At 42.4% G+C, this 23,704-nt stretch overlaps 2 protein-coding genes across 3 annotated transcripts in view; one reads left to right on the top strand and one right to left on the bottom strand.

The window, feature by feature from the left end:
• Positions 1–2,333: 2,333 nt before the first annotated feature.
• On the bottom strand, positions 2,334–9,789 carry irf1b (interferon regulatory factor 1b). 2 transcript variants are annotated; one of them, XM_054754639.1, is made up of 10 exons: positions 9,644–9,789; positions 9,112–9,205; positions 8,733–8,832; positions 7,944–8,111; positions 7,830–7,861; positions 6,199–6,328; positions 6,011–6,127; positions 5,881–5,903; positions 4,798–4,891; positions 2,334–2,916 (listed from the first exon to the last, which is right to left on the bottom strand). In XM_054754639.1, exons 2-10 carry the CDS (start codon positions 9,196–9,198, stop codon positions 2,789–2,791), a joined length of 879 nt encoding a protein of 292 aa, XP_054610614.1. In that variant the 5' UTR covers positions 9,199–9,205; positions 9,644–9,789; the 3' UTR covers positions 2,334–2,788. The 2 variants fall into 2 exon arrangements, with proteins under 2 accessions (XP_054610614.1, XP_054610615.1); XM_054754640.1 differs by lacking the exon at positions 4,798–4,891.
• An 11,919-nt stretch (positions 9,790–21,708) lies between these two features.
• acsl6 (acyl-CoA synthetase long chain family member 6) overlaps positions 21,709–23,704 on the top strand; it is a 28,982-nt gene continuing 26,986 nt past the window's right edge. Inside the window, exon 1 of the mRNA XM_054754638.1 lies at positions 21,709–21,887. Coding sequence (XP_054610613.1) covers positions 21,842–21,887 — 46 coding nt within the window. The 5' untranslated portion in view covers positions 21,709–21,841. The remainder of the gene's footprint in view (positions 21,888–23,704) is intronic.

Genomic DNA, 23,704 nt, shown 5'->3' with positions numbered 1-23,704 from the left:
TTTGAAAACAATTTAAAATATCATGAAAATGTGTCACTGCGCTTTATTTTGATAAACATGCACCGGAATTGCCAGTCTGGCCTGTTGACACTTGCGTATGTGTGACCAGATAAAAGTACGTGTCTTGTGTTGACGTTCACTTTGTTGCTTAAATAGTGTGTTAAAATAGTGCGTAAAGCGCTTGCACACATGCGCACACACGTGCACGTGTGTGCACACACATAGTTCAGTTCTAAATATGAAAATTGGAAATAGTTCATGGTGTTATAATTGTGAATAAATTGTTATTTTGATGTGAAACAACTCCTTTTTTGTGTTGTTTATGTTGGTATAGTTGTTTACATATTTGAGCTGTCACTAAATCAAATAATATTTGTGTCAAAGTGAAAGTTTATTTTCACAAAAAGCTGGTTTTCCCCCTTTTTCTAGTCGGGAACTGATATTTTCCTGAATCTTATCTATGTTTATCTTATGTTTCACTAAAGTCTAATCTTGCTTTTGGTAGGTTCTATGTTTAAATAGCCATAGAACACAATATTCTGTGTGCCTTGAAGGATCAGTCAAAATCGTCTAAAATGGCTGGTACTGAAGGGGTTGTCTTTTGAAAAATGAGGTTTTTTGTACTAGAAATACTGTATATTATTGAACAATTCATTTCCCATGTATTCGTATTACTCTAAAACAGGCGTCAAATAAAATTTAGGTTTGCGTCAACTCGTACAAAATGTTGTACTTTTGTACTACTAGTCACATCGTACTTTTTTGACTAATTAGGTCAGGTAACAAAAGGAGGCTCGATATTTTAGACTCTCACTTTAAGTGCGCTTGTCTAATTATTATTATTCAGAATTTGACGCGAATCTGGGCTCAGATTTCTGACAGTTGCATCAGCACTGGGATTAGTTCCAATTCAAAGATGGAAATGCGTCCACAAAAACAAACATTTTGTCTCTCTCTTGTCCCGACAGGGAGGCGGTTACAATGTGAGCAGAACCGGTTCGGTGGTGCAGCCGGCTGCTGCAGGAATAGGAGGTAAAAGAAGTCCAAGTCGCAACATAATCGCTGAGTCATGCACTTTTTTTTTTTTTTTTTGCCACCATGACCATGGTTGACTTTACATTCACACATGTCAGTGCTATTTTTATTTTGAATTTAGTGGTGTCAAATTGAAACATTAATTGTGATTGATTCATTACATATTTAATGTCTGACATTACTGTTCCTGTATGCATGTTGCCTTTTTTTTATAAAATCTGTTTTTATGCGTTGGGCTTGTTGTGTTTGAGTTATTGGGGGTAGAAAACAACGGTCAGCCTCACCCTGAAGTGGACATTGTGGTTCGGCCTGATGGGCTCCCATTGTAGTTGGGAGGGTACGGTGAGGAGCGGTCTTAAAAACAAAATATTACTTTATGAAGCCACTTTTGTGGTTATACTTACAATATTTAACTACAATATTTTCAGATGCCAAAATTTTAATGATAATACTTCAAGGTTAGGGCTTTTTCCCAACAATTTTCGGGTGAGATTAGTTAGATCAATTAATTACAAATCCAAATTAATTAATTATATATTGACAGAACTATATGTCTTATGATTTTATTATTTTTCTACACACTGAAAATTTAGTTAATCATATAAAAAAACGTTGTTTTTTTTGTTTGTTTCTCCTAATATTACAACTTTTTTTAAATCACCTATTTTTTCTTTAATATTTCAATTCTGTGCTACCAAAATGACATTCTTTTTCCATATAATAATCCAATGTTATTCTCGTAAAATTGCAACTTTTAGAATACAGCCTTTTCCTCTTTATATTTCAGCTTTCTTCTTGAAAATATTCTTCTCGTAATAATGACTTTATGTACCCATAATATTTTGACGTTGGTTATTCTTGTAACAGTATAACTTTTTCGCAAACCTCATTTTCCAAATATTACAAATGTATTTGTTGTATTGTTTTTTTTAATCATAATATGACAACTTTTAATAAATATTGTGCCTTTTTAAAAATATATTTCAACTTTATTCTACTAAGATTACATTATTTTCCCTTGTATTATTTATATTATATTTTCAGAATGTGCGGTGGGCCAGTAACAGAACAGCGGCCGCCCGCAAATGGCCCCTGGGCCGCACTTTTGAGACCCCTGCCTGAAGCACATTTTTTTCATTACCAAATTTTTTTCTTTCTATCTTTTACAAAGCTTTACAAAGAAGCAACATGTCTCAACAGTGATGCTAATGCTAACTTTGGGGAAAAAAATAAAGTAACTTTTTGAAAATGTACACCACTCAAATAATAATAATAAAGTTGTACTCCTTCACATGTAATTGTTTTGTTTTTATTTTTTAAAAAAACAGATACACACACAAAATCCAACTATATACACGTACATTTACAACTTTTACATAAAGTGTGGACCAAATGTTAAATGTTTGCTACAATGGGTGAGAATAACGTGTGCACTGAGTAAGATTTAGGTTGATGAATGGAAGACAGGATCGATAACAATAACAGACTTCAGCTTGGAGATGAGTTGAAACCACACAAAAGTACCATTTGTGTCCTTCAAGATCCATTCCAGACGGCTAACGTAGCCCATAGGACAAGTTATGGGACTGCAAAGTAGCTTTTCCAGGTCCAAAAAGGAATGTGGGTAAAGCTGAATGGATACAACACCAGAACCTCATGGGACCTTTACCACCGCTGATGCAGCTTTGGTTTCCTGAGCTGGTGAAGTCAACAGTCTTCAGAGTGGTCTCACCAGTCCTTCAAACTGCAAACCTCACATGTCCAAATAGAAACTGGGGCTGAACTCGAGGAAGATGTCCGCCGTGTGCGTGAAGTCCTGGCCCAGCGTGGTGTACTGCAAGTCGTCTACTTCGTCGACTGTTCGGACTGACTGTGCGCAGTCTGAAGGATCAAACAAACAAAAAGAACAATTAACGCTTCTGAATATTTGGCTCAGACATGCCATTTTTTACGTCTAAAGAAATTCATTTGCTAACATTAGCTCAACCAATGACGTAGGTGAGGTACTTTATGTACGTCAAACTTGTCACTAGAGGGAGACTGCAAAAGTGGCCGCTATAGACAGGTGGCCTCTATATGGCGTCCAGGTTGAATGTTGACCAGTAGAGGAAAAAAAAGGGGAAAAAAATAAATTAATGTTGACCAGTAGAGGGCACTGTGGGACTGCAGATAAAAGTTGTACAGCACTACTAGGCTTGTTATTATCCACGACCCACAGAACAAAGCTGTGCTAGTAATGTCTTACGCTTGTTTTTATATTTTACTTTTTATACGGCAGAGTGTCATTACAGCTTTAGTTCATCGGGAAGTGACGGTGGGCGTCCCGAGCAGGAAAGCTAGGCTCAGTGCTAGCTGTGAGTTTCGAGAGAGTTGGGAAGTGTGTTTATGTTGGCGTGGATGTAAAGTCCTGCAGTGTTCTCCGCTGTTAATAAAGCCATTAAAGTGCATCGGCGACGTGAGTCTCTCCTTCCCCACAACAAGCGGCATTACAGTATTGACCAGTGCACACCAGGAAATAAACGGTGTCATTTCTTACAGGCATTGGCTGGACAGCTATGTAGTGGGGCTTGTTTAACCTTTGCCTTGTGGGCAAGCAGGAAGGAGAGACGATGCTGAGAGATGTGTGTGTATTCTGAGCTGCTGTCTGGTGGCCGCGTTCAATAAATAAAGTTGGCAGAAGCAACAGGAGAAGTTTCCTTCTTTGCTGGAGTCAGGTTGCCCTTACTACGGTTCGGAGCTGAATAACACTGACAAGTTAAGCGAACGGCAAAGAAGACGACTTTTTTTGTGTCGAATACAGAAGATGAGGACTTTAATGGATTTGTGGATGAGGATTGATCAAAAATAACGTGAGTACATTCTAAAATACTTAAATTAAGTACAACCGAACTCAGTTTTGCTCCCGCTGCCTTTTTAACATGCAGTATTGTATTGTAGAGTCGCTGGGAGCACGTCATGTTCCCAGCCTAATTTGCGGTAATGTTTTGGTGCAAATGCTCTTAAAGTTACATGTTTGACCAGGAAATAGCAAGCTCAAAAGAAGACGGCTTTTTTGTGTGGAACAACTGACAGTTTGTGTGGATCTTGTGAATGATTGTGACTGAGCTAGGACTCAGTAATTAAAGTCTACACACGACGGCTTCACTGATTGAAAAACTAAACTTTTTCGTGCATGAAGCTTCTACTTGAGTCGGTAATTTGGCCGCTATATGCAGTCAGATATTGACCAAGGGAGACAAAATGGGTGGCCGCTGGCCGTGTTAGACAGGTGACTGCTATACACAGGGTCTATAACAAGTAAATTTGCTGCGGGGGATTTTTTCAGTGGCCGCTATAGGCAGGTGGCCGTTCTATAAAGGTGGCCACTAAGACAGGTTTGAGTGTATATTCATATCGAAGTCAGGTTTTCATGTTTAAGTAAAAAAATATATATTTTAAACGGTGTCTAAAAAGCCTTTTATTAGTGCCATATTTTTTCTGTCGTGTTTTTTTGTTCCAAAAATTTCAACTTTGGCCTGCACTGTGGCCTAGTGGTTACGTGTTGGCCACACAGTCAGGAGACGTGGAAAACCTGGGTTGGAATCTTCGCTTGGGCATATCTGTGTGGAGTTTGCATGTTCTCCTCGTGCATGTTTGGGTGTTCTCCCACATTCCAAAAACATGCGTGTTAGGTTCATTGGAAACTCGAATCTGTCCATAAGTATGAATGTGAGTGTGAATGGTTGTTCGTCTATATGTGCCCTGCGATCGCACTGCTGTTACCTGAGGAATTGTCGCTCCAGTGGCTCCCCGGGCTGGTCGATGCTAAATTGTTCATGGTGAGGTTTTGCAACTCTCTCTCCAGTTGCTTGGAAATCTAAAGAAGCGACACAGGAGTTTTTAGCGTGTCGTTTGTCTTTTGTCGATCATTTCGACTAGGGGTGCTCACATTTTTTTAGCCTGTGAGTTACTGTATTTTTAAAATAACCAAGTCCCAAAGATCTACCTCCTACTATAAAATAATTAAAAATATTTATGTACATTTGACATGTATATCGGGCTGATACTAATGATTAGTATTTCACATTCACAGTTTCAAAGTTTACAAGTAATCAAAGTAGCTGATATCATTCACAAATAACTCACAATTAAATTCAATATGGCAATAAAGATAATTACACGTAATGTCTCAGTAGTTGTGTAGGTAACCTGAGTGCCGGGAATATGTCCGTCAAAACGTAGCGTTCATGAGACACACACAGTTCATGTGTTAGCCCAGTTAGCATTTGCTATCAAACATTACCGGTATGCAAGAAATGGAAATGATTATGCAAAAGACAATGGAGCAGAAGTCACGACAACATATTAAAAAGGCTTCAGCAATGGGCATTTTTCCAATTCATCATGAAATAATAGTTTAAGAAACGGACGTGTAGAAAAACACGTATTTCTATAGTGGAGTTCATGACGCGAAGTAAAGCCCTCCAACAATTCACTTTTTTTCTACATAACTAGACGATACAAGCGAACGGATAACTTTTCTTATAGATATAGGCGTCTTACTGATGAGTTTGTTTATCCACTAGGAATAATAAAGACGAAAGTTGAGTCTCTATGTGGTTTGAGATGTGACGTTCACCAATGCCGCAGGGGAGGAAGAGCAATCAGGAGGCGAGCTTAATGGCAGCTGATTGATGTCATATGACATCTATGAAGTGACGTTTATGCGATCGACCCAAACTACCTTCGCGATCGACCGGGAGCTCGCGATCAATGTAATGGGCACCCCTGGTTTAGACCAACACGGGCGTTCCTGTCAATGAAAGACACACCCGGTGCGAGCCGGAGCAGGGCGGCAATGCTCACCTCCACAATGTCGTATTCATAGTCTGTAAGTCCGCAGGTGGCCGAGGAGAGGAGACAAAAAAAGACAGAATGAGTGTTAGTTCCACTCGCCATTTAGCATCCTGCCCGAACGCTCGCGTTGTTTCCTCACCTGGGCTGTGATCGGGTGAAATTTGGAAATGGTTGTGGAAGTTGTCCTGCAGGCGTTCCGCCACCATCTCGGCAGGAAACGTCAAGTCGGGAAGGTCGAATGACGAGTTGGTGTAATCTGAAAAGATTGGCAAAGAGTTAGAAACCGGCAACACTTGTAATTCGTCCTTCGTTTTTGTCCTCTCTCACCTCGAACCCCCATGTCCACCGTGCTGTCCACCACGTTCTCCTGAGCGGACGCGGTGTCGACCCGCAGTTGCGACGGGGCGGGCGGCGACTGCGTGTCGCTGCAGTCCGTGTCCTCCTCCGACATCTTCACCTGAGGGACGCCACAAATGATGAGATCTAAACATTTGGACCACTGAACATTTGGACGGTGTTTGACTCCTTGTAGACAAACTGACTGCTGGGTAGCCCTCATCTTCACGTACAAGACAACAACAGCTGTTTAACACCTACTTAGTCAGCTAACAGTGAGGGTGTGCTCATATGCTGGGGGGTTAACGGTACGCCGGGGTGTCCACACTTTTTCCAGAAAAAAATGAAAGCATGGAACTTTGCCACTTTGATATTTTCTAAAAAAAACCAAACTCTACCTACAGTCATGGAAAAAATGATTAAACTACCCTTGTTTCTTCAGTTTATTGATCCATTTTAATGCCTGGTACAACTAAAGGTACATTTGTTTGGACAAATATAATGGTGATAACAAATATAGATCATAAGAGTTTCCTTTAAGAGATGGTATCTACCACTTCCATGTTTTTTTTATAATAACCAAAATCATTTAATTTCTTACATGAATAGCTATAGCATTGTACTGCCATAAAAATGAACACTTATGGGCCATTTTTGCTGTTGTTGTTATATTTGTCCAAACAAAGGTACCTGTAGTTGTATCAGGCATTAAAATGAACAAGAAACTGAAGAAACAAGGGCGGCCTTATCATTTTTTGCCCCAATTATGACTTTATTGCCACAATATTTTGACTTTATTCTGGTAACATCGTAACTTTTTCCCCAACCTAATTTTCCAAAAATGACAACTTCCATTAGTTTTGTTTGTTTCTCGTAATATTATATTTTCTTTTATATTTCAAGTCTATGCTATTAAAATGACATTATTTCCTTCATAATATTACAAGTTTATTCTCATAAAATTGTGTCTTTTTTTCTTGTTAAAATGCAACATTTTTCTCTTCATATTTTGTATTTTTTATTAATTACAGCTAGGTTTTCTCCAATTTTCCAATAAATTTCCAATAATTACATTTGTCCTGAAAATGTTCTTCCCATAATTATGACTTTATTGCCCTAATATTTTGAGTTAATTTTTTATAACATTACAACTTTATAAAAAAACTTCATTTTTTAATATTTCAACTTTGTGCTGCTAAAATGTTATTTTTCCTCATATCATGACATCATTCTTGTAAAGTTTGGTTTTTTTGCTTAATATTTTGATTTTAGTCTTGTAAAATTACTGTTGATTTTACATTTATTTTTGCTGGTCTTTTTTTTTTTTTTTTTTTTTCTTGCGAAATTATATTTTTAGAATGTGCGGCGGGCCAATAAAAAAAAAGCCGCGGGCCACACCTTGGACACCCTTGCAGTACGTCAAGTCGTGTTTGGCATTGATTTGGGGACTGCATGTACCGTTACATGATTAGTAAGTACTAACGCCTCCAGGGCTCATTGTTGGACTTAAATGGGACATCTACCAGCAACAAGAAGACCAGCTACTGGAAATGCATGCGTGTCAGCGTGGACGTTATCAACTTCTTTCCAAGTTTGCGCCATAAAAGAGAAAGAGCGTTCACCTGCTTCCTGGACTTGACTCTGCTGCGTTTTTCTGCGAGATGACAAAAAAGTCAAACATGTCAAATGTCTGCTAAAGACACTTTGGACCAACGTGGCGGCGTGCAGGAAATCACCTCTCGTCTTCTGCGTCATGGGCAACATGCGGAAGACGCGCATGGCCGACTGTCCCTTGTTGACGCTCTTGTCCTTCACCTCCTCGATGTCAGGGAGCGAGTTCATCGCACAGCGGAAGTTGGCCTTCCAGGTTTTGGCGTCGCGGGATCCCCTCTCCCCGTATTTCCCTGCCAGGAAGATGAAGACTCCCTGGGTCAGCTTCGTGTGAGTGAGCCAGTGAACGACTGACTTGAGTGAACGTGTGTGTGTGTGTGTGTGTGTGTGCGTGTGATTGAGTGATTGAGTGATTGACTGACTGACTGACTGACTGACTGACTGACTGACTGAGTGTGTGAGCAAGTGTGTGAGTGACTACTGAGTGAGTGACTGACTGACTGACTGAGTGTATGAGTGACTGAGTGTGTGAGCAAGTATGTGAGTGACTGAGTGTGTGTGTGTGTGACTGAGTGAGTGAGTGACTGAATGAGTGAACGAGTGTGTGAGTGACTGAGTGAATGAGTGTGCGAGTGGCTGAGTGTGTGTGACTGAGTGAGTGAGTGACTGAATGAGTGAACGAGTGAATGAATGAGTGTGCGAGTGGCTGAGTGTGTGTGACTGAGTGAGTAAGTGACTGAATGAGTGAACGAGTGTGTGACTGACTGAGTGAGTGAATAAGTGTGCGAGTGACTGAGTGTGAATGTGTTTGAGTGTGACTGTGTGTGAATGTGTTTATTCAGAAGAGTGCATGTATGCACGTGTGTATATGTGTGTGTGCGTGCATGCGTGCGTGTGTGTATGCGTGAGCTAACCTGTGTGAATGGCCCACTCCTTGAAGAGACAAGCATCCTTGTCCATATCCCAGCCGTGTCGAGCTGCGTGCTTCCACGGGATGGAGAACGTGGTCTTCTCCTGGAACGCCATTTTGTGTTTAGTTTTGGTACGTTGACGTGCCGCCTCCTCCCTGTCTGTCATTTTGCCGTCCGGCTACGAGCGCTCGCACCTCTGAAGCAGGGTTATCCCCCCCCACGTGTTTAGCTAGCTTTTGCTTTGCTGAACATGAGATGAGTGAAGTAGATGGTGGCCCTAAAGGCCAAAAAGGTTAATACTTTTAAAAGACACATTCTATCTTTTATGTGCAAAAAGACAAACAATGCATGCCATGACTTCCTCTTCCTCATCTAGCCTCACCTTGTCTATCCAGGTCAGACCAGGGATGGTGTTGGAGTTGATCTTCCTCTCCAGCCACGGCCTCATCTTCATCCTGGTTACGGGCATGTTGCGCCTTAAAAAACAGAGGAGTGGCTTACAGTAGATGAAAAAAACGACTACGAAAAGGTAAAGGCTGCGAGTGAGGAGTGAGGTGCAGACTTCCTCCCCACTTGTGGATTTATTGCAGCTGCTTGTCAGAGCGGGAGGGCACAAGGAGGTCACGGCCATGGCGTTCGTGCAAGCATTGAGGGAGTACACCCCGGAGGAGATAGTGTACTTATCAGGGTCATGGGGGCTAATAAACCACTCATTGATACTTTTTCTTGTCTTAAAAAAAAAAAAAAAGTAAAACAGCATCCTAAAAGTGTTTATAAAGTGTGCACAGGAGCTGAATATTTAAGAAACATTTAATGCATTATCAAATTCAAATAAATGCAATATTTAGAAGATTTTTAAAAAGCTGATTCTTTATTTACAGACTGCATGCAATAATAAGTCAATGAGCACCTACTAGTTTATTATCCTCTCCAGAAGAAACAAATCCAAGTGTAGTCCACAATGGAAGTTTGTCTCGGTGATATTCCTCCTCAGTCTTCTTCTTCTGAGCGCTACCGTGTCGCAAAGCAAGCAAGAAGTGTGTCGGTGTGTGCAAGTGGCTCTTTTATATGAGCCACTGGCTGGGCTTTCCCTGCTGCGCGCTGTAAGAAGTGTTCACCCCCCCCCCACCGTAGCAACCTCACGTCTCTGTCTTTTTTTAAGCGAATTCAAGTGCTAATTCATGTAAAAACTGTCCTCTTCGTGTTGCAAGTGTATCACGTCACTATTGTGTAGCGAGGTTATTATTCAGCGTTCCAAAAAGGCGGTTTGACGCCGAAAAATGTGCTTGTTTTTCGTCTTTAGTAATATGATTTTGTGTATGAGATGTTTATATGCGTACACTTTCCCCACACGTCCGTGTCAGTCGAGTCCGCAAGAACGCTGCGGTGTTATGTTTTTGTTCTTGCTTTCTTCTCTGTTATTTCCCCTTTTTGCTAATTTAAACCTCAAGAGGCGAAGAAGTGCAGTTGACATTTTTTACAGCTCGCGCATGCGCAATGGGCTCTCCCCCAACCTGCAGCCTGGCAGTTTCTGCGAAGTCACGTGGTTTCAGTAGACGAGGAAGTTGTCTGGCGTTGTTATTTACCAAACTTTTCTACACGTTCATGTGCACTATATGGTGGACAAATTCCATTAAATGGTAACAAAAACATTATTCGTGTGCATTAAATGGTTGAAAATGCCATTTAAATGGGAGAAAAATTGCATTATTCACAGATATTACGTCACATTACATCACATCGTATCATAAAATCACATAAAAAAAATGGTAGAAAAATGACATCATTCATGTGCAGGTAGAAAATGGCATTAAATAGTAGAATTATATGAAATGGTAAAAAACACACACGCACACATTATTTATGTGCATAAAATGACATTATTCATGTGCATTACATGTCATACAGATGACATGTAATGCACATGAATAACAAAAGTAGAAAAATGATACTAAATAGTCTGAGTCCGGGGTGTACCCCGCCTGTCGCCCAAAGTCAACTGGGATAAGCTCCAGCATACCCCCCTGGTAAGGACAAGCGTCATAAAATGTTTTTTTTTTTAAATAATGAGTAAATGAAATGAAAAGGATATTAAATGGTTGGATGGAAAATCGCATTAAATGGTAGGAAAAATACTTTCTTTATGTGCATTAAAGGATAGAAAAATCACATGAAATGGTAGAAAAATTATATTTATGTACATTGAATGGAATGCAATCGACATTACAGTGTTTGTAATATGTGCTATATAAATAAGGTGGATTGGACATTCATGTGCACATTGCAATTAGTTATAATAAATAAGTAACATATGTAGTAAATACGTAGGTTACACTTGGTTGCACGTATGTAAGGTGTGTTGTATGATACTTATTGCACATTATGTTGTGTTTAGGCTTGTATGTTTAAAAAATCAACGAGAAAAAAAGATTTAAATGCTTGTTTGTAAGTTATAATAAAAATAATAAAACATGAAATAATAGCTCTTGTGCTATTTACTAGAAACCACACCTACGCATCGCTGTCCTCCTTCCTCCTCCCATCACGCGCCAAAGTTCACCCACAGGATGGCGTCCTCCTCATCGTCACCTTCATCATCCTCTGCAGCGTAAACCCGCGCTTTCGTGGAAATGATGCAGTAATTAAAGTGGCCACAGGGGGCGGTGTGCTACCTGCTAAAGTCCAAGACGCCTGTCCGGTGACGTCACCAGCACAGTGCAGTGTGGAAGGGAGCAGTGAGTCCGTTCAAAATTAAAGCACATTTTATGACGTCCCCTTTTACTTTGAAGATAAAAACAAAAACAACCTTCTTTTGCTTTTCATGCATGTCTCAGGAATCTACTGGGAATGTCCACTTTGGATGGATGCAAGGGTCCTTCAGGGGCTTCCCGACAGTCCATGTGAGTGCGGGGGTGGCATGGGGGGGCGGTGTGTACTTTCCAGAAGCAGGCTGAGATTTCTCCCTGACATCACTCCCATCTTTACCCACTTTGTTGTTGGACTTCCAAGTTGCAAACATACAAATTAGAGCAACTTGTGATAACATAGATACAGTGGTGTGAAAAACGGTTTGCCCCCTTCCTGATTTATATTTTTTTTGCATGTTTGTCACAATTAAATTTTTCAGATCACCAAACAAATGTAAATATAAGTCAATGGCAACACAACTGAACGCAAAATGCAGTTTTTAAATGAAACCTTTTATTATTAAGGGAGAAAAAGAATCCAAAGCTACATGTCCCTGTGTGAAAAAGTGATTGCCCCCCCCAAACCTAATAACTGGTTGGGCCACCCTTAGCAGCAACAACTGCAATCAAGCGTTTGTGATAACTTGCAATGAGTCTCTTACAGCGCTGTGGGGGAATTTTGGCCCACTCATCTTTGCAAAATTGTTGTCATTCAGCCACATTGGAGGCTTTTCCAGCATGAAGCGCCTTTTTAAGGTCATGCCACAGCATCTCAATAGGATTCAGGTCAGGACTTGGACTAGGCCACTCCAAAGTCTTCATTTGGTTTTTCTTCAGCCATTCGGAGGTGGACTTGCTGGTGTGTTTTGGATCATTGTCCTGCTGCAGGACCCAAGTTGGTTTCAGCTTGAGGTCACCAACAGATGGCTGGACAGTCTCCTTCAGGATTTTTTGGTAGACAGCAGAATTCATACACAAGAAAGGAGATTGGCTTCTCAAAACAATATGCGTTCAAAAGAGTAATACATTGTTGTCATTTACATGACAACTTTGCCAATGCTTTGGGTGAGTAATTATGTCTTATTATTGCTTATCATGCCTACTATATTAGGTCATACGAGTATAAAGGTGACGATACAGTAGGGTGTTATTTCATGTCTACAGGGCTCTAATAATGTTAAAAATGTTTTTTAGAAGGTCATAAAAAGGTTTTCTACGTTTCAGCTCCAAAAGTATTCAATTTATTAATACTGAATCCTATTTTGCGGAAATTCATTTCCACAGTAAATGGGGATGACTGTATATGATGTTTATTTTTATAATATACATGAATATATAATACATACAGTATACCAATAGATAATAATATAAAATATTAATATTAATTAATAATGATTGTTTTTTTTATGACAAATAAATATGATATGACACATGTTTTTTGCGAAAGAATTGGGCAAATGGTGCGACGTTGCACTTGAGTGGTTCCATGGCCGTGCACCATTAGGCTTGTGGGCGGAGTTTATTTGTCCATATTTGAATAAATTTCACACTTGAGGGGCACGTCCTCTCATCTCAGTGCTCCATTTCCACCTTTCAAGCTCACACCCTGATCACTTAATCCCGACATTAACCTCCTTTCTGATCCTGTCGTGTGAGCGCGATGCACGGCCAAAAGTGAGAGTTCCCGACCTCCTATAAGCCTCAGACGTCACTGCCCCGAGCTAGTTCTTCCACAGCAAACTCCTCCAAGCATCCCTTAAAATGCCAAGGTGCGGCCCGCGGTGTATTGCAAAAATGTGACTTAACAAGAACAGCAACAGAAAACATGTTTACAAGAATAAAGTCCAAATATTCAGAGAAAAGACTTATATTTTTGTTATATTGTGAAGAAAAATAACATCATTTTAGTAGCATAAAGTTGAAAAATTAAAGAGGGAGCCAGTGGGGACAAGATCTGGGCAGATGAACTCAATCTGTTTTTCAACGGATTTGAGTCTGCCCCCCCCTCTCTCCCCTACCCACTCACCTCTCTTCACCCCCACATCCCCATCCTAGCCATTCTCTACCCCCCTCTCCATAACTGATGATCAGGTGAGGAGTCAACTCAAGAAGATCAAGGCAAGGAAGGCCCCGGGACCGGACGGCATCAGCCCTAGAATCCTCAAGGACTGTGCTGACCAGCTCTGTGGAGTTCTCAGGCACTTGTTCAATCTCAGCCTGAGCCTGGAGAAAGTCCCGGCCCTGTGGAAGACCTCCTGTGTGGTCCCGATACCAAAGACACCGCGTCCCAAGGAGCCAAACCACTCACCTGATGAAGACCATGGAGAGGATTATCCTGCAGCACCTGCGACGCCTGGTGGGCACTCAGCTGGACCCCCTGCAGTTTGCTTACCGGCCTGGGATCGGAGTGGACGACACAGTGATCTACCTGCTGCACAGATCACTGCTACACCTGGAGGACAGCGGAAGCGCTGTGAGGGTCATGTTTTTTTACTTATCCAGTGCCTTTAACACCATCCAGCCGTCACTACTCAGAGTGAAGATGGAGAGTGTGGGAATAGACCAACACCTGACTGCATGGGTTATAGACTACCTCACCAACAGACCACAGTATTTGAGGCTCCGTCACTGTGTGTCTGACATGGTACTCTGCAGCACAGGTGCCCCTCAGGGTACGGTGCTCTCCCCTTTCCTCTTCACCCTCTACACCTCGGACTTCACACACAACTCCACACAGTGTCACATCCAGAAGTTCTCCGATGACACAGCCATTGTGGGTTGTGTTTCAGAGGGGAATGATCTGGAATACAGGACGGTCATCAGGGACTTTGTCAGCTGGAGTGAGCTTAACCAGCTGCAACTCAACACCAGCAAGACAAAGGAGATGATCATTAACTTCCAGAGGAAAACGTCTCACTTCACACCGGTGAACATCCAGGGAGCGGACATAGAGTTGGTAGACAGCTACAAATTCCTGGGTGTTCACCTTACCAACAAACTAGACTGGTCCGTCAACACCCACGCCCTCTACAAGAAGGGCCAGAGTCGCCTCCACCTGCTGAGGAGACTGAGGTCCTTTGGTGTGTGCAGGACTCTTTTACGGACCTTTAATGACTCTGTGGTGGCCTCAGCCATCTTCTATGCTGTGGGCTGCTGGAGAGGGGCCAGCACGGACAGGGACAGGTGCAGGATCAATAGACTGATCAGGAGAGCGAGCTCTGTCCTGGACGGTCCTCTGGACTCCGTGGAGGAAGTGGGGGAGAGAAGGATGTTGGCTAAGCTGACATCCATCATGGACAACACCTCTCACCCGCTACATGACACTGTGGGTTCCCTTAGCAGCTCCTTCAGCAGCAGACTGTTACACCCACGGTGTAAGAAGGAGAGGTTCCGCAGGTCCTTCATACCGACCGCTGTCAGGCTCTACAACACCTGCACCACCTGAACCATGTTGTAGTCACGATGTATTCTTCTATTCTGCGTATCTTGCTTGCTGCTGTAACAAGTGAATTTCCCTGCTGTGGGATAAATAAAGTATAATACAATACAATACAATACAGTTTGTCCAAAGATGTAATATTATGAAAAACAAAACAAAAACAAAAAACACATAAAATATGGGAATAAAGTCAGAATTACAAGAAGAAAATTTATAAGTTAAAAGCTGAAATAGATGGATAATGGAAAAAAAAACAACAGCAGGCATGAAAAAACACCTGTAAACGTTGTAATATTATGAGGAGAAATAACAACATTTTAGTAGCATGAACTTTAAAAATTAAAGGAGGAGGTTATTTTTCTGAAGTTGTAATATTATGAAAAATAAACCAAAAAAGGAAAATTTGTTTGCGGGAAAAGCTGAGAAAAGACAAAGCTGAGATGAAATATACATAGCTTCTTAGCATATCTACATGTGTTGCTTTGCAAAATGTCAAACTGGCAAAGTTGCATCCTTTTCATTTTTCACTATGTGGCCCTCACTGGGAAAACCTTTGGACACCCCTGCCTCAATGGATCTTTTGTGTTTTTCCGTGTGTTCCCATAAAGTTGTTTTTGTCCAAAATATCTCTCTAAGATGACAAATGACGTTTGATTCTTGCCAAACCTGACGTTCATCCATTTATTAAGCGCTGTGTAGCATGTAGCATCTATTGTATAGATGGGAGATGCCCAGATGGGAGGTCCTGACCTGTGACCTGTTGAATTAGTCAGTCACATGCCAGGCGGCAAGTTAAACATGAAGCCTGCTTGCACACGTTCGTTAGCGTTAACACTTCACATTACTGTACTGCCTGTACTAGTGAAACTCTCACATTCTACTCTTTTTCACCAACGTCAAAGAAGTCAGAGAGGTGCCACATTCGTGTGCCTTTGATGCTGGAATTGAGACACTTTTAAAAGTGCTTTTAGTAAACCCTACTGTGTGTCTTCAGCTTTAACACCAATGAGTTGTGTTTGTTGGATATAAAAATATAGTCATCCTTTATATATGGTGGTTCATTGGTTCCAGACCTGACCATGATGAGTGAATTTCTGTGAAGTAAGATTCCTTCCATTATTAGAGCCTTCTGGACATGAAATAACACCCCTATAATCACCTCTACAATTCTATTGCCCAATATAGTAGACATAATCAGAGAAAATAAGATATTTAAGGCATAGAAAACCTGTTTACGACCTTCTTTTTTTTTTTTTTTTTTTTTCCTTCTAAATATGCTGTGTAAACATTATCAGAGCCCTCTAAACATGAAATAAGACCCCTGTCGTCACCTTTACACTCCTATTACCCAATATAGTAGACATAATCAGAGAAAATAAGACATTTAAGATATCAAAAACCTGTTCATAACCTTCTAAATATATTTTAAAACATTATTAGAGCCCTCTAGACATGAAATAACACCCCATAGTCATCTTTACACTCCTATTACCCAATATAGTAGACATACTCAGACAAAATAAAACATTTAAGACATCAAAAACCTGTTCATGACCTTCTAAATATGTTTTTTTTAAAAACATTATTAGAGCCCTCTGGACATGAAATAACACACTATTACCCAATATAGTAGACATAATCAGAGAAAATAAGACATTTAAGACATAGAAGACCTGTTTACAACCTTCTAAATACCCTTTTTTAACATTTCAACATTATTAGAGCATTGTTAGAACACCCCTATAGTCACCTTTACACTCCCATTAGCCAATATAGTACACATATTCAGAGAAAATATTGTAAAACATTTAAGACATCAGAAACCTGTTCATCTCCTCCCAGAGCTACCAACTTATCGTGGTGGAGGAGTTTGCGTGTCCCGATGATCCTAGGAGGTAAGTTGTCGGGGGGATTTTTGCCCTTGGAAGGGTCACCCACGACAAACAGGTCCTAGGTGAGGGACCAGACAAAGAGTGGCTCAATAGACCTGGCGTGATTGGGAGGAACGCCCCCCCGATCTCAACCCGAGCGGTGCTTTGTTATTGGACTTCTGTGCTTTTCTCAGATTGTCGATAACAAACAATATGTTCAAGCATAAGGGTGTCCACATGTGCACTTGGCACCAGGACTCCCTGGTGTCCATTGGGAACGACTGGCAGAGTCCCCTGTCAGAAGGCGTTTCAACTCCCACCTCCGGGAGAGCTTCGACCATGTTCCGAGGGAGGTGGCGGACATTGAGTCTGAATGGGCCATGTTCCGTGCTCCATTGTTGAGGTCGCTGATCAGAGCTGTGGCCGTAAGGTGGTGGGTGCCTGTCGTGGCGGTAATCCCAGAAACCGTTGGTGGACACCAGTGGTGAGGGATGCAAGATGAAGGAGTCCTATCGGGCCTTTTTGGCTCATGGGACTCCAGAAGCAGCTGACACGTATCGGCAGGCCAAGCAGTCTGCGCCTCTGGCAGTCCCTGAGGCAAAAACTCGGACATGGTAGGAGTTCAGAGAAGCCATGGAGAACGACTTCCGGACAGCTTCGAAGAGATTCTGGACCACCGTTCGGCGTCTCAGGAGGGGGAAGCAGTGCACAGTCAACACCATGTATGGTGGGGATGGTGTGCTGCTGACCTCGACTCGGGATGTTGTGGATCGGTGGAAAGAATACTTCGAAGACCTCCTCAATCCCACCGACACGTCTTCCTATGAGGAAGCAGAGCCTGGGGACTCCACAGTGGGTTCTCTTATTTCTGGGGCTGAGCTTGCTGAGGTTGTCAAAAAGCTCCTCGGTGGCAGGGCCCCGGGGGTGGATGAGATCCGCCCGGAGTTCCTTAAGGTCATGGATGCTGTAGGCATGTCTTGGTTGACACGACTCTGGCAGACTCTGGCAGACTGGGGTGGTGATCCCCCTTTTTAAGAAGGGGGACCGGAGGGTGTGTTCCAACTATCGTGGAATCACACTCCTCAGCCTCCCTGGTAAGGTCTATTCAGGGGTTCTGCAGAGGAGGATCCGCCGAATAGTTGAATCTCAGATTCAGGAGGAGCAGTGTGGTTTTCGTCCTGGTCGTGGAACTGTGGACCAGCTCTACACTCTCAGCAGGGTCCTTGAGGGTGCATGGGAGTTTGCCCAACCAGTCTACATGTGTTTTGTGGACTTGGAGAAGGCATTCGACCGTGTTCTTTGAGGAATTCTGTGGGAAGTACTCCAGGAGTATGGGGTATTGGACAAGCTAATTCAGGCTGTTCGTTCCCTGTATGACCGGTGTCAGAGTTTGGTTCGCATTGCCGGCAATAAGTTGGACCCGTTTCCTTTGAGGGTTGGACTCTGTCAGGGCTGCCCTTTGTCACCAATTCTGTTCATTATTTTTATGGACAGAATTTCTAGGCGCAGCCAGGGCTTCCGGTTTGGTGGCTGCAGGATTCAATCTCTGCTTTTTGCAGATGATGTCCTGCTGGCTTCATCGAGCCGTGAACTTCAACTTTCACTGGATCAGTTCGCAGCCAACGTATGAAGCTGCCGGGATGAGAATCAGCACCTCCAAGTCTGAGTCTATGGTTCTCATGGTTCTCGAAAAGGGTGGAGTGCCATCTCCGGGTCGGGGATGAGATCCTGACCCAAGTGGAGGAGTTTAGGTACCTTGGGGTTTTTTTCACAAGTGAAGGAAGGATTGAACACGAGGTCGACAAGCGAATTGGTGCGGCGTCTGCATTGATGCAGACTCTACATCGGTCTGTTGTGGTGAAGAGAGAGCTAAGCCAAAAGACAAAGCTCTCAATTTACCGGTCGATCTATGTTCCTACGCTCACCTATGGTCATGAGCTTTGGGTAGTGATCGAAAGGACAAGATAGTGGGTACAAGCGGCCGAAATTAGTTTTCTCCGTAGGGTGGCTGGGCTCTTCCTTAGAGATAACGTGAGAAGCACTGTCATGCGGGAGAAGCTCGGAGTAGAACTGCTACTCCTCCGCATTGAGAGGAGCCAGATGAGGTGGCTTTGGCATCTGGTCAGGATGCCTCCCGGACACCTACCTGGGGAGGTGTTCAGGGCAAGTCCGACATGTAGAAGGCCTCGGGGAAGACCCAGGACATATTGGAGAGACTATGTCTCCCAATTGGCCTGGGAACGCCTCGGGATCCGCCGGGAGGAGCTGGACGAAGTGGCCGGGGAGAGGAAAATCTGGGCCTCCCCAGAAGATGGATGGATGGAAACCTGTTCATGCCCTTGTAAATATGTTTGAAATAACACCCCTATAGTCACCTTTGCACTCCTATTAGCCAATATAGTACATATATATGTAACCCGCCCTGTTTCGCACCTGCCCGCACAGGGGATCGAACACAGGAATTCGTAATGGGAGGCGAGGGCGCTGACCACACAATCAAAAGCCCGGTCCGTCGGCCGCGTGTTCAGCGCAGCTCTTGAGGCAGAGGGAGTGAGGTTTACCAACGTACACTCGCACAGCCTCACAGGCTGGCATCCGTTACACTCACCCCCTCAAACCTCACTCCCATCCGGGTCACGGCACCAATGTAACCCGCCCTGTTTCGCACCTGCCCGCACCGGAGATCGAATAAATATGCTTTCTACCATTATCTGAGCCCGCTAGACAGGAAATAGTACACCTATAGTCAATTTACATTCCTATTACCCAATATAGTAGACACAATCAGAGAAAATAAGGCATTTAAGACATCAAAAACCTGTTTATGACCTTCTAAATGTCGTTTTTAAACATTATTAGAGCTTCTCGACATGAAATCACACCCCTATAGTCACCTTTACACTCCTATTGGCCAATATAGTAGACATGTAGTCGGTCTGTGCTGACACTGGCTAAAAATTAATTCTGCGTTTTGTTCTTTGACGTGGTGAATGATGAGGAGACAGCTGCAGTTCTCTTGCCATCCAGAGGGGGCGTTTATTCTCTGTGCACAACACATAAAATGTACAGCAACCTGAATGAGCTGCATGCACGTCTCCTCTCCTCAGCAGTCCAGAAGGCGACTGAAACATTTTAAATAAAATATACAAAAAGAGGGAGCCGACATACCTGTGCACAACACATAAAATGTACAGCAACCTGAATGAGCTTAATGCACACATCTCCTAAAAAAAAGAAAACCACATGAAAAACGAACTCCCCAAAACTAGCTTAATTAACAGCAGTAACTTTCGTGAGTTGTCTTCAAATGCTGTACATAATACAGAGAGCACACAATGGCATGAAATGTCTCTTATATTCACATTAACACATTCAAATATTGTTGCCACCAGACTAACTCCTCAGCAGTCCAGAAGAGGAGCGCCAGAATGGCAGGAAATTACATCACAGAGATGTCAAAGTTCACACAACAAAAAGAACGCGAATAAAATAAAGACTGCCCATAAAATGGTGCTTATAACGACAAATACATACGTGAGAAATGAAAAATGAATTATTGGTGAAATTAAATTAACTGAATTAACACATCGGTTACAGACATACTCAGAGAGAATGTCAGAAATAGAAAACCTGTTTACGACCTTCCAAATATGACATTAATACGACTTGTGCTTGTGTAAATGTGTTCTGGTGGCGCAGACAGGAAGTGATGTCGGGGGTTCAGAGTTGAGTTTCAGCTTGGTGTGGGTAAGAGCCGCAAAAGTAGCCTGTATTTTTATGAGGGATATTTATTAGGGATTATTGTGCCTGCCATAAAAATCTGTTATTCTGGCAATCAAGTTTGGTGCTTGTGTGTCTCACCCAACATTACCGTAACATTACTGACACCTACTGACCAGTGTACAGTACTACATATCATCACAGCGTCTTCTGAATATTTTATATTTGTATTTGACTTAAGTTAGCCAATTTTCTACTTGAAAATGCATAATTTAGGCCAAAAAGTCAAAAAATATGGGGGCCACTTTTGATTTTTTATAGTTTCCAAACCAATCCATGTAGATATGCAAAGAAGTTTCATATATTTAAAGAACAAGACGGCTCCACCAGAAGCTTTGCATTACAGGCAACAAAACATGTTAATATGAACTTTTTTTTACAAATATTTCAACTTTATTCTCATGACTCCTTTTTCTCATAATTTCATGTCTTTATCCCAAAATATTTAACTTTATTGTCGTATTTTTCCCAACCTAATTGTGCATTTATTCTTTGTTTGATTTTTCTCATGATGTTTTGACTTTTGACAAAATAATGTCCCTTTTTTTATGTTTCAACTTTATTCTTCTAAAATATTTTTTCCCTCACAATCTGAAAATTGCTACTATCCCTTATTATCAAAACTTTATTCTTTTAATATTTTGATGTTGTTATTGTAAAATGACTGCTCTTTTTTAGTTAGCCTGTTTCATTGTATTTTTACAATGTGCCATCAAAAAAACAGCTGCAGCCCGCCTAAAATACATCACATTTTCCTTTAATATGCAATAGGCCTTATTCAGCTTGGAAACAGCATGATTTTTTAATTGACATATTGTTGAAAAATTATGATTGAGTGAAACCGTGAAATTTGTAGCAGGATTACTGTACACTACAGTATATGCGCTGTTTTTTACAATTCATTTCCTCTTCCTGCTCCGGGAGGTTACTTCAGTTCAGTGGGCGTGGCTTAGACTGCACCGCGTGACCGTTACGCCATGTTGGGCCGTGTTGACATGCGTGCTTTTCAATGAGTATATTATTATTAAAACAAAATGTCATCCTTGTCAACTTTTTATTATTATTGTTATTATTATTATTATTTGCAACCCTTTTCAAGTCATATTGCCTGAACCTTTTTTGAGGGGGGGGCGTTTGTCTTACTAAGTACCCTCTCCTTCTTCTACTGTCAAAGCAAAGCATCTTCTACCCTCCCTCCCCCCGACCCACCGCGCCACCCCCCACCCCGTCCTCCGGTGTTAATCCAGATTGCCGGTGTCTTTGCTGCAGTCCACGCTGCGGTCCTGAGCCAGCACGGGTGGAGGGGGGGCATCGCCGCGTCCACATGAGACAGACATGCTCGCCTTCGTGCTGGTGTCCTGCTCGCTGTGGATCATTTTGGGTGAGTGCAGTATTCCAGACTTGTTTTTTTCTTTTGTTTTTTTCCCTCCCCGCTTTTTGGCACCTTAGCGGATGCACGTTCGCGTGCACGGTGACGCACCTGTCCTCCCCAGCGGCGCGCGCTAGGCCTCGCGGTGGAGACGCGTCATTCATTGCCGGCGTTTTGATTTTTTTGCCTGATTTGTATCGACAAAACCTGCTGTTTGGTGTCCTCCGTGTGTGAATTAAGGGCGGTAGCGCGTGCATGTGCAAATGCTGTCTGACGTGACGTGACGTGAGGTAACGTGCACAAGAAGCACTATATCAGCCACTATGGAGCTCCTTGGGGCGGGGGGGCTGCTAAGCTAAATAAGCACAATTAAAGATGGAGGAAGTGACATTGGGTGCAGGGCACACGTGAATAAAAACACATACGGGTACTTGTCATCCCCCATCCCTAAAAGAATGTTTACCTAAATGTCCCATTTTGCTTTTTAATGCATGATAACATATGTCATTCTTGTCCTCCAAGCTCCCCCCCTCACCCCACAATGCCGTTCATGTCCTCCGCCATGTCTCGCGTACATGTAGGGGGGAGGGGTGGGATGAGGCGCGATGATGAAGGTATGACGCGCACGCCAACGCGGCATGCTGATTGGACGGAGCTGTCCACGAGAGAGCGGTGCTGAAATGACAGCAGCATGGCGCTCGAGCCACCCCGCCCCACCCACACGGGGGGGGGGGGGGGGGGGGGGGTTGTCGGTCATTGACCTCAGTCATCTCGCAGGCCACAACATTAGGTACACCTGCACCATCTGAATGAATGAACGAATGTGCTTTCTTCTCTTATTATTGCGTTAAAGTCATCTCGCAATGTTGCAGCATCATACTGAGAGGTGTTTTTAACATTTTGTGCAGAAACTAACATATTCCTAAAGGATGCCTTTCCCAATAAAAACTATATTATCATATTTTAAGTGATTTTTAATCAATAAAGAGCCCTGGTCACATGGGAGATGTTATACCAGAAGTGCCCCAATTTTTTCCACTGAGGGTTGCATACTGAAAATGATTGGATGTGGGGGCCACTTTGATATTTGACATTTTGTAAACCAACCCATGTAGCCATGCTAAGAAGCTGAATTTTTATTTCAAGAAAAAGCAGCCTCCATCTGAAGCTTAGTGTTGTATTCGACAAAGCGTATTATTAATATGAAGTTATTCTCCTTATATTACTTTTTTTTGCTCATTTTTGCGTGATCTATTTATTTTTGTTACAAATATTCCACCTTTATTCTTTTTTCACCTTTATTCTGATTTATCCCAAAATATTTGGACTTTATTCCCTCAATATTATAACATTTTTCCCAACCTGACTGCACATTCATGCTTTGTTTTTTTTTCTTCATAATATTCCGACTTGAAAAAGGAAAATGTTTCAGCTTTATGCGTCTGAAATATGTTTTCCTGCATAACACAAAGACTTTACGCTTGTAAAATAATAACCTTTTTTTTGTAGACTGTTATGAGGCCGCACAGTGGTCCAGTGGTTAGCATGTTGGCCACACAGTCACAGGCTGGAGATCGGGAAGACCTCGGTTCAATTCTCCCCTGGGCATTTGTGTGTGGAGTTTGCATGTTCTCCCCGTGCGCGCGTGAGGTTTCTCCGGGTCCTCTCACATTCCAAAAACATGCATGTTAATTGGTGACTCTAAATTGTCCATAGGTATGAATGTGAGTGTGAATGGTTGTTTGTCTATACTGTATGTGCCCTGCGATTGGCTGGGTGCACCCCGTCTGTCGCCCGAAGTCAGCTGGGACAGGCTCCAGCATGCCCCC

Source organism: Dunckerocampus dactyliophorus, chromosome 16 (genome assembly GCF_027744805.1).
Source record: "Dunckerocampus dactyliophorus isolate RoL2022-P2 chromosome 16, RoL_Ddac_1.1, whole genome shotgun sequence".
NCBI classification, from domain to species: domain Eukaryota; kingdom Metazoa; phylum Chordata; class Actinopteri; order Syngnathiformes; family Syngnathidae; genus Dunckerocampus; species Dunckerocampus dactyliophorus.
The sequence above is the reverse complement of the archived record's forward strand: the minus strand, read 5'-3'. Positions and strand labels throughout refer to the sequence as shown.

What these genes read in the sequence shown, in the direction of transcription:
- irf1b (XM_054754639.1), bottom strand. Translation starts at nt 9,198, where the DNA reads ATGCCCGTAACCAGGATGAAGATGAGGCCGTGGCTGGAGAGGAAGATC. An exon ending in CATGACGCAGAAGACGAGAG is followed by an intron (nt 7,862 to 7,943) that starts GTGATTTCCTGC and finishes GTCATCTCGCAG; the next exon opens with AAAAACGCAGCAGAGTCAAG. An exon ending in CTGGAGCGACAATTCCTCAG is followed by an intron (nt 2,917 to 4,797) that starts GTAACAGCAGTG and finishes TTGATCCTTCAG; the next exon opens with ACTGCGCACAGTCAGTCCGA.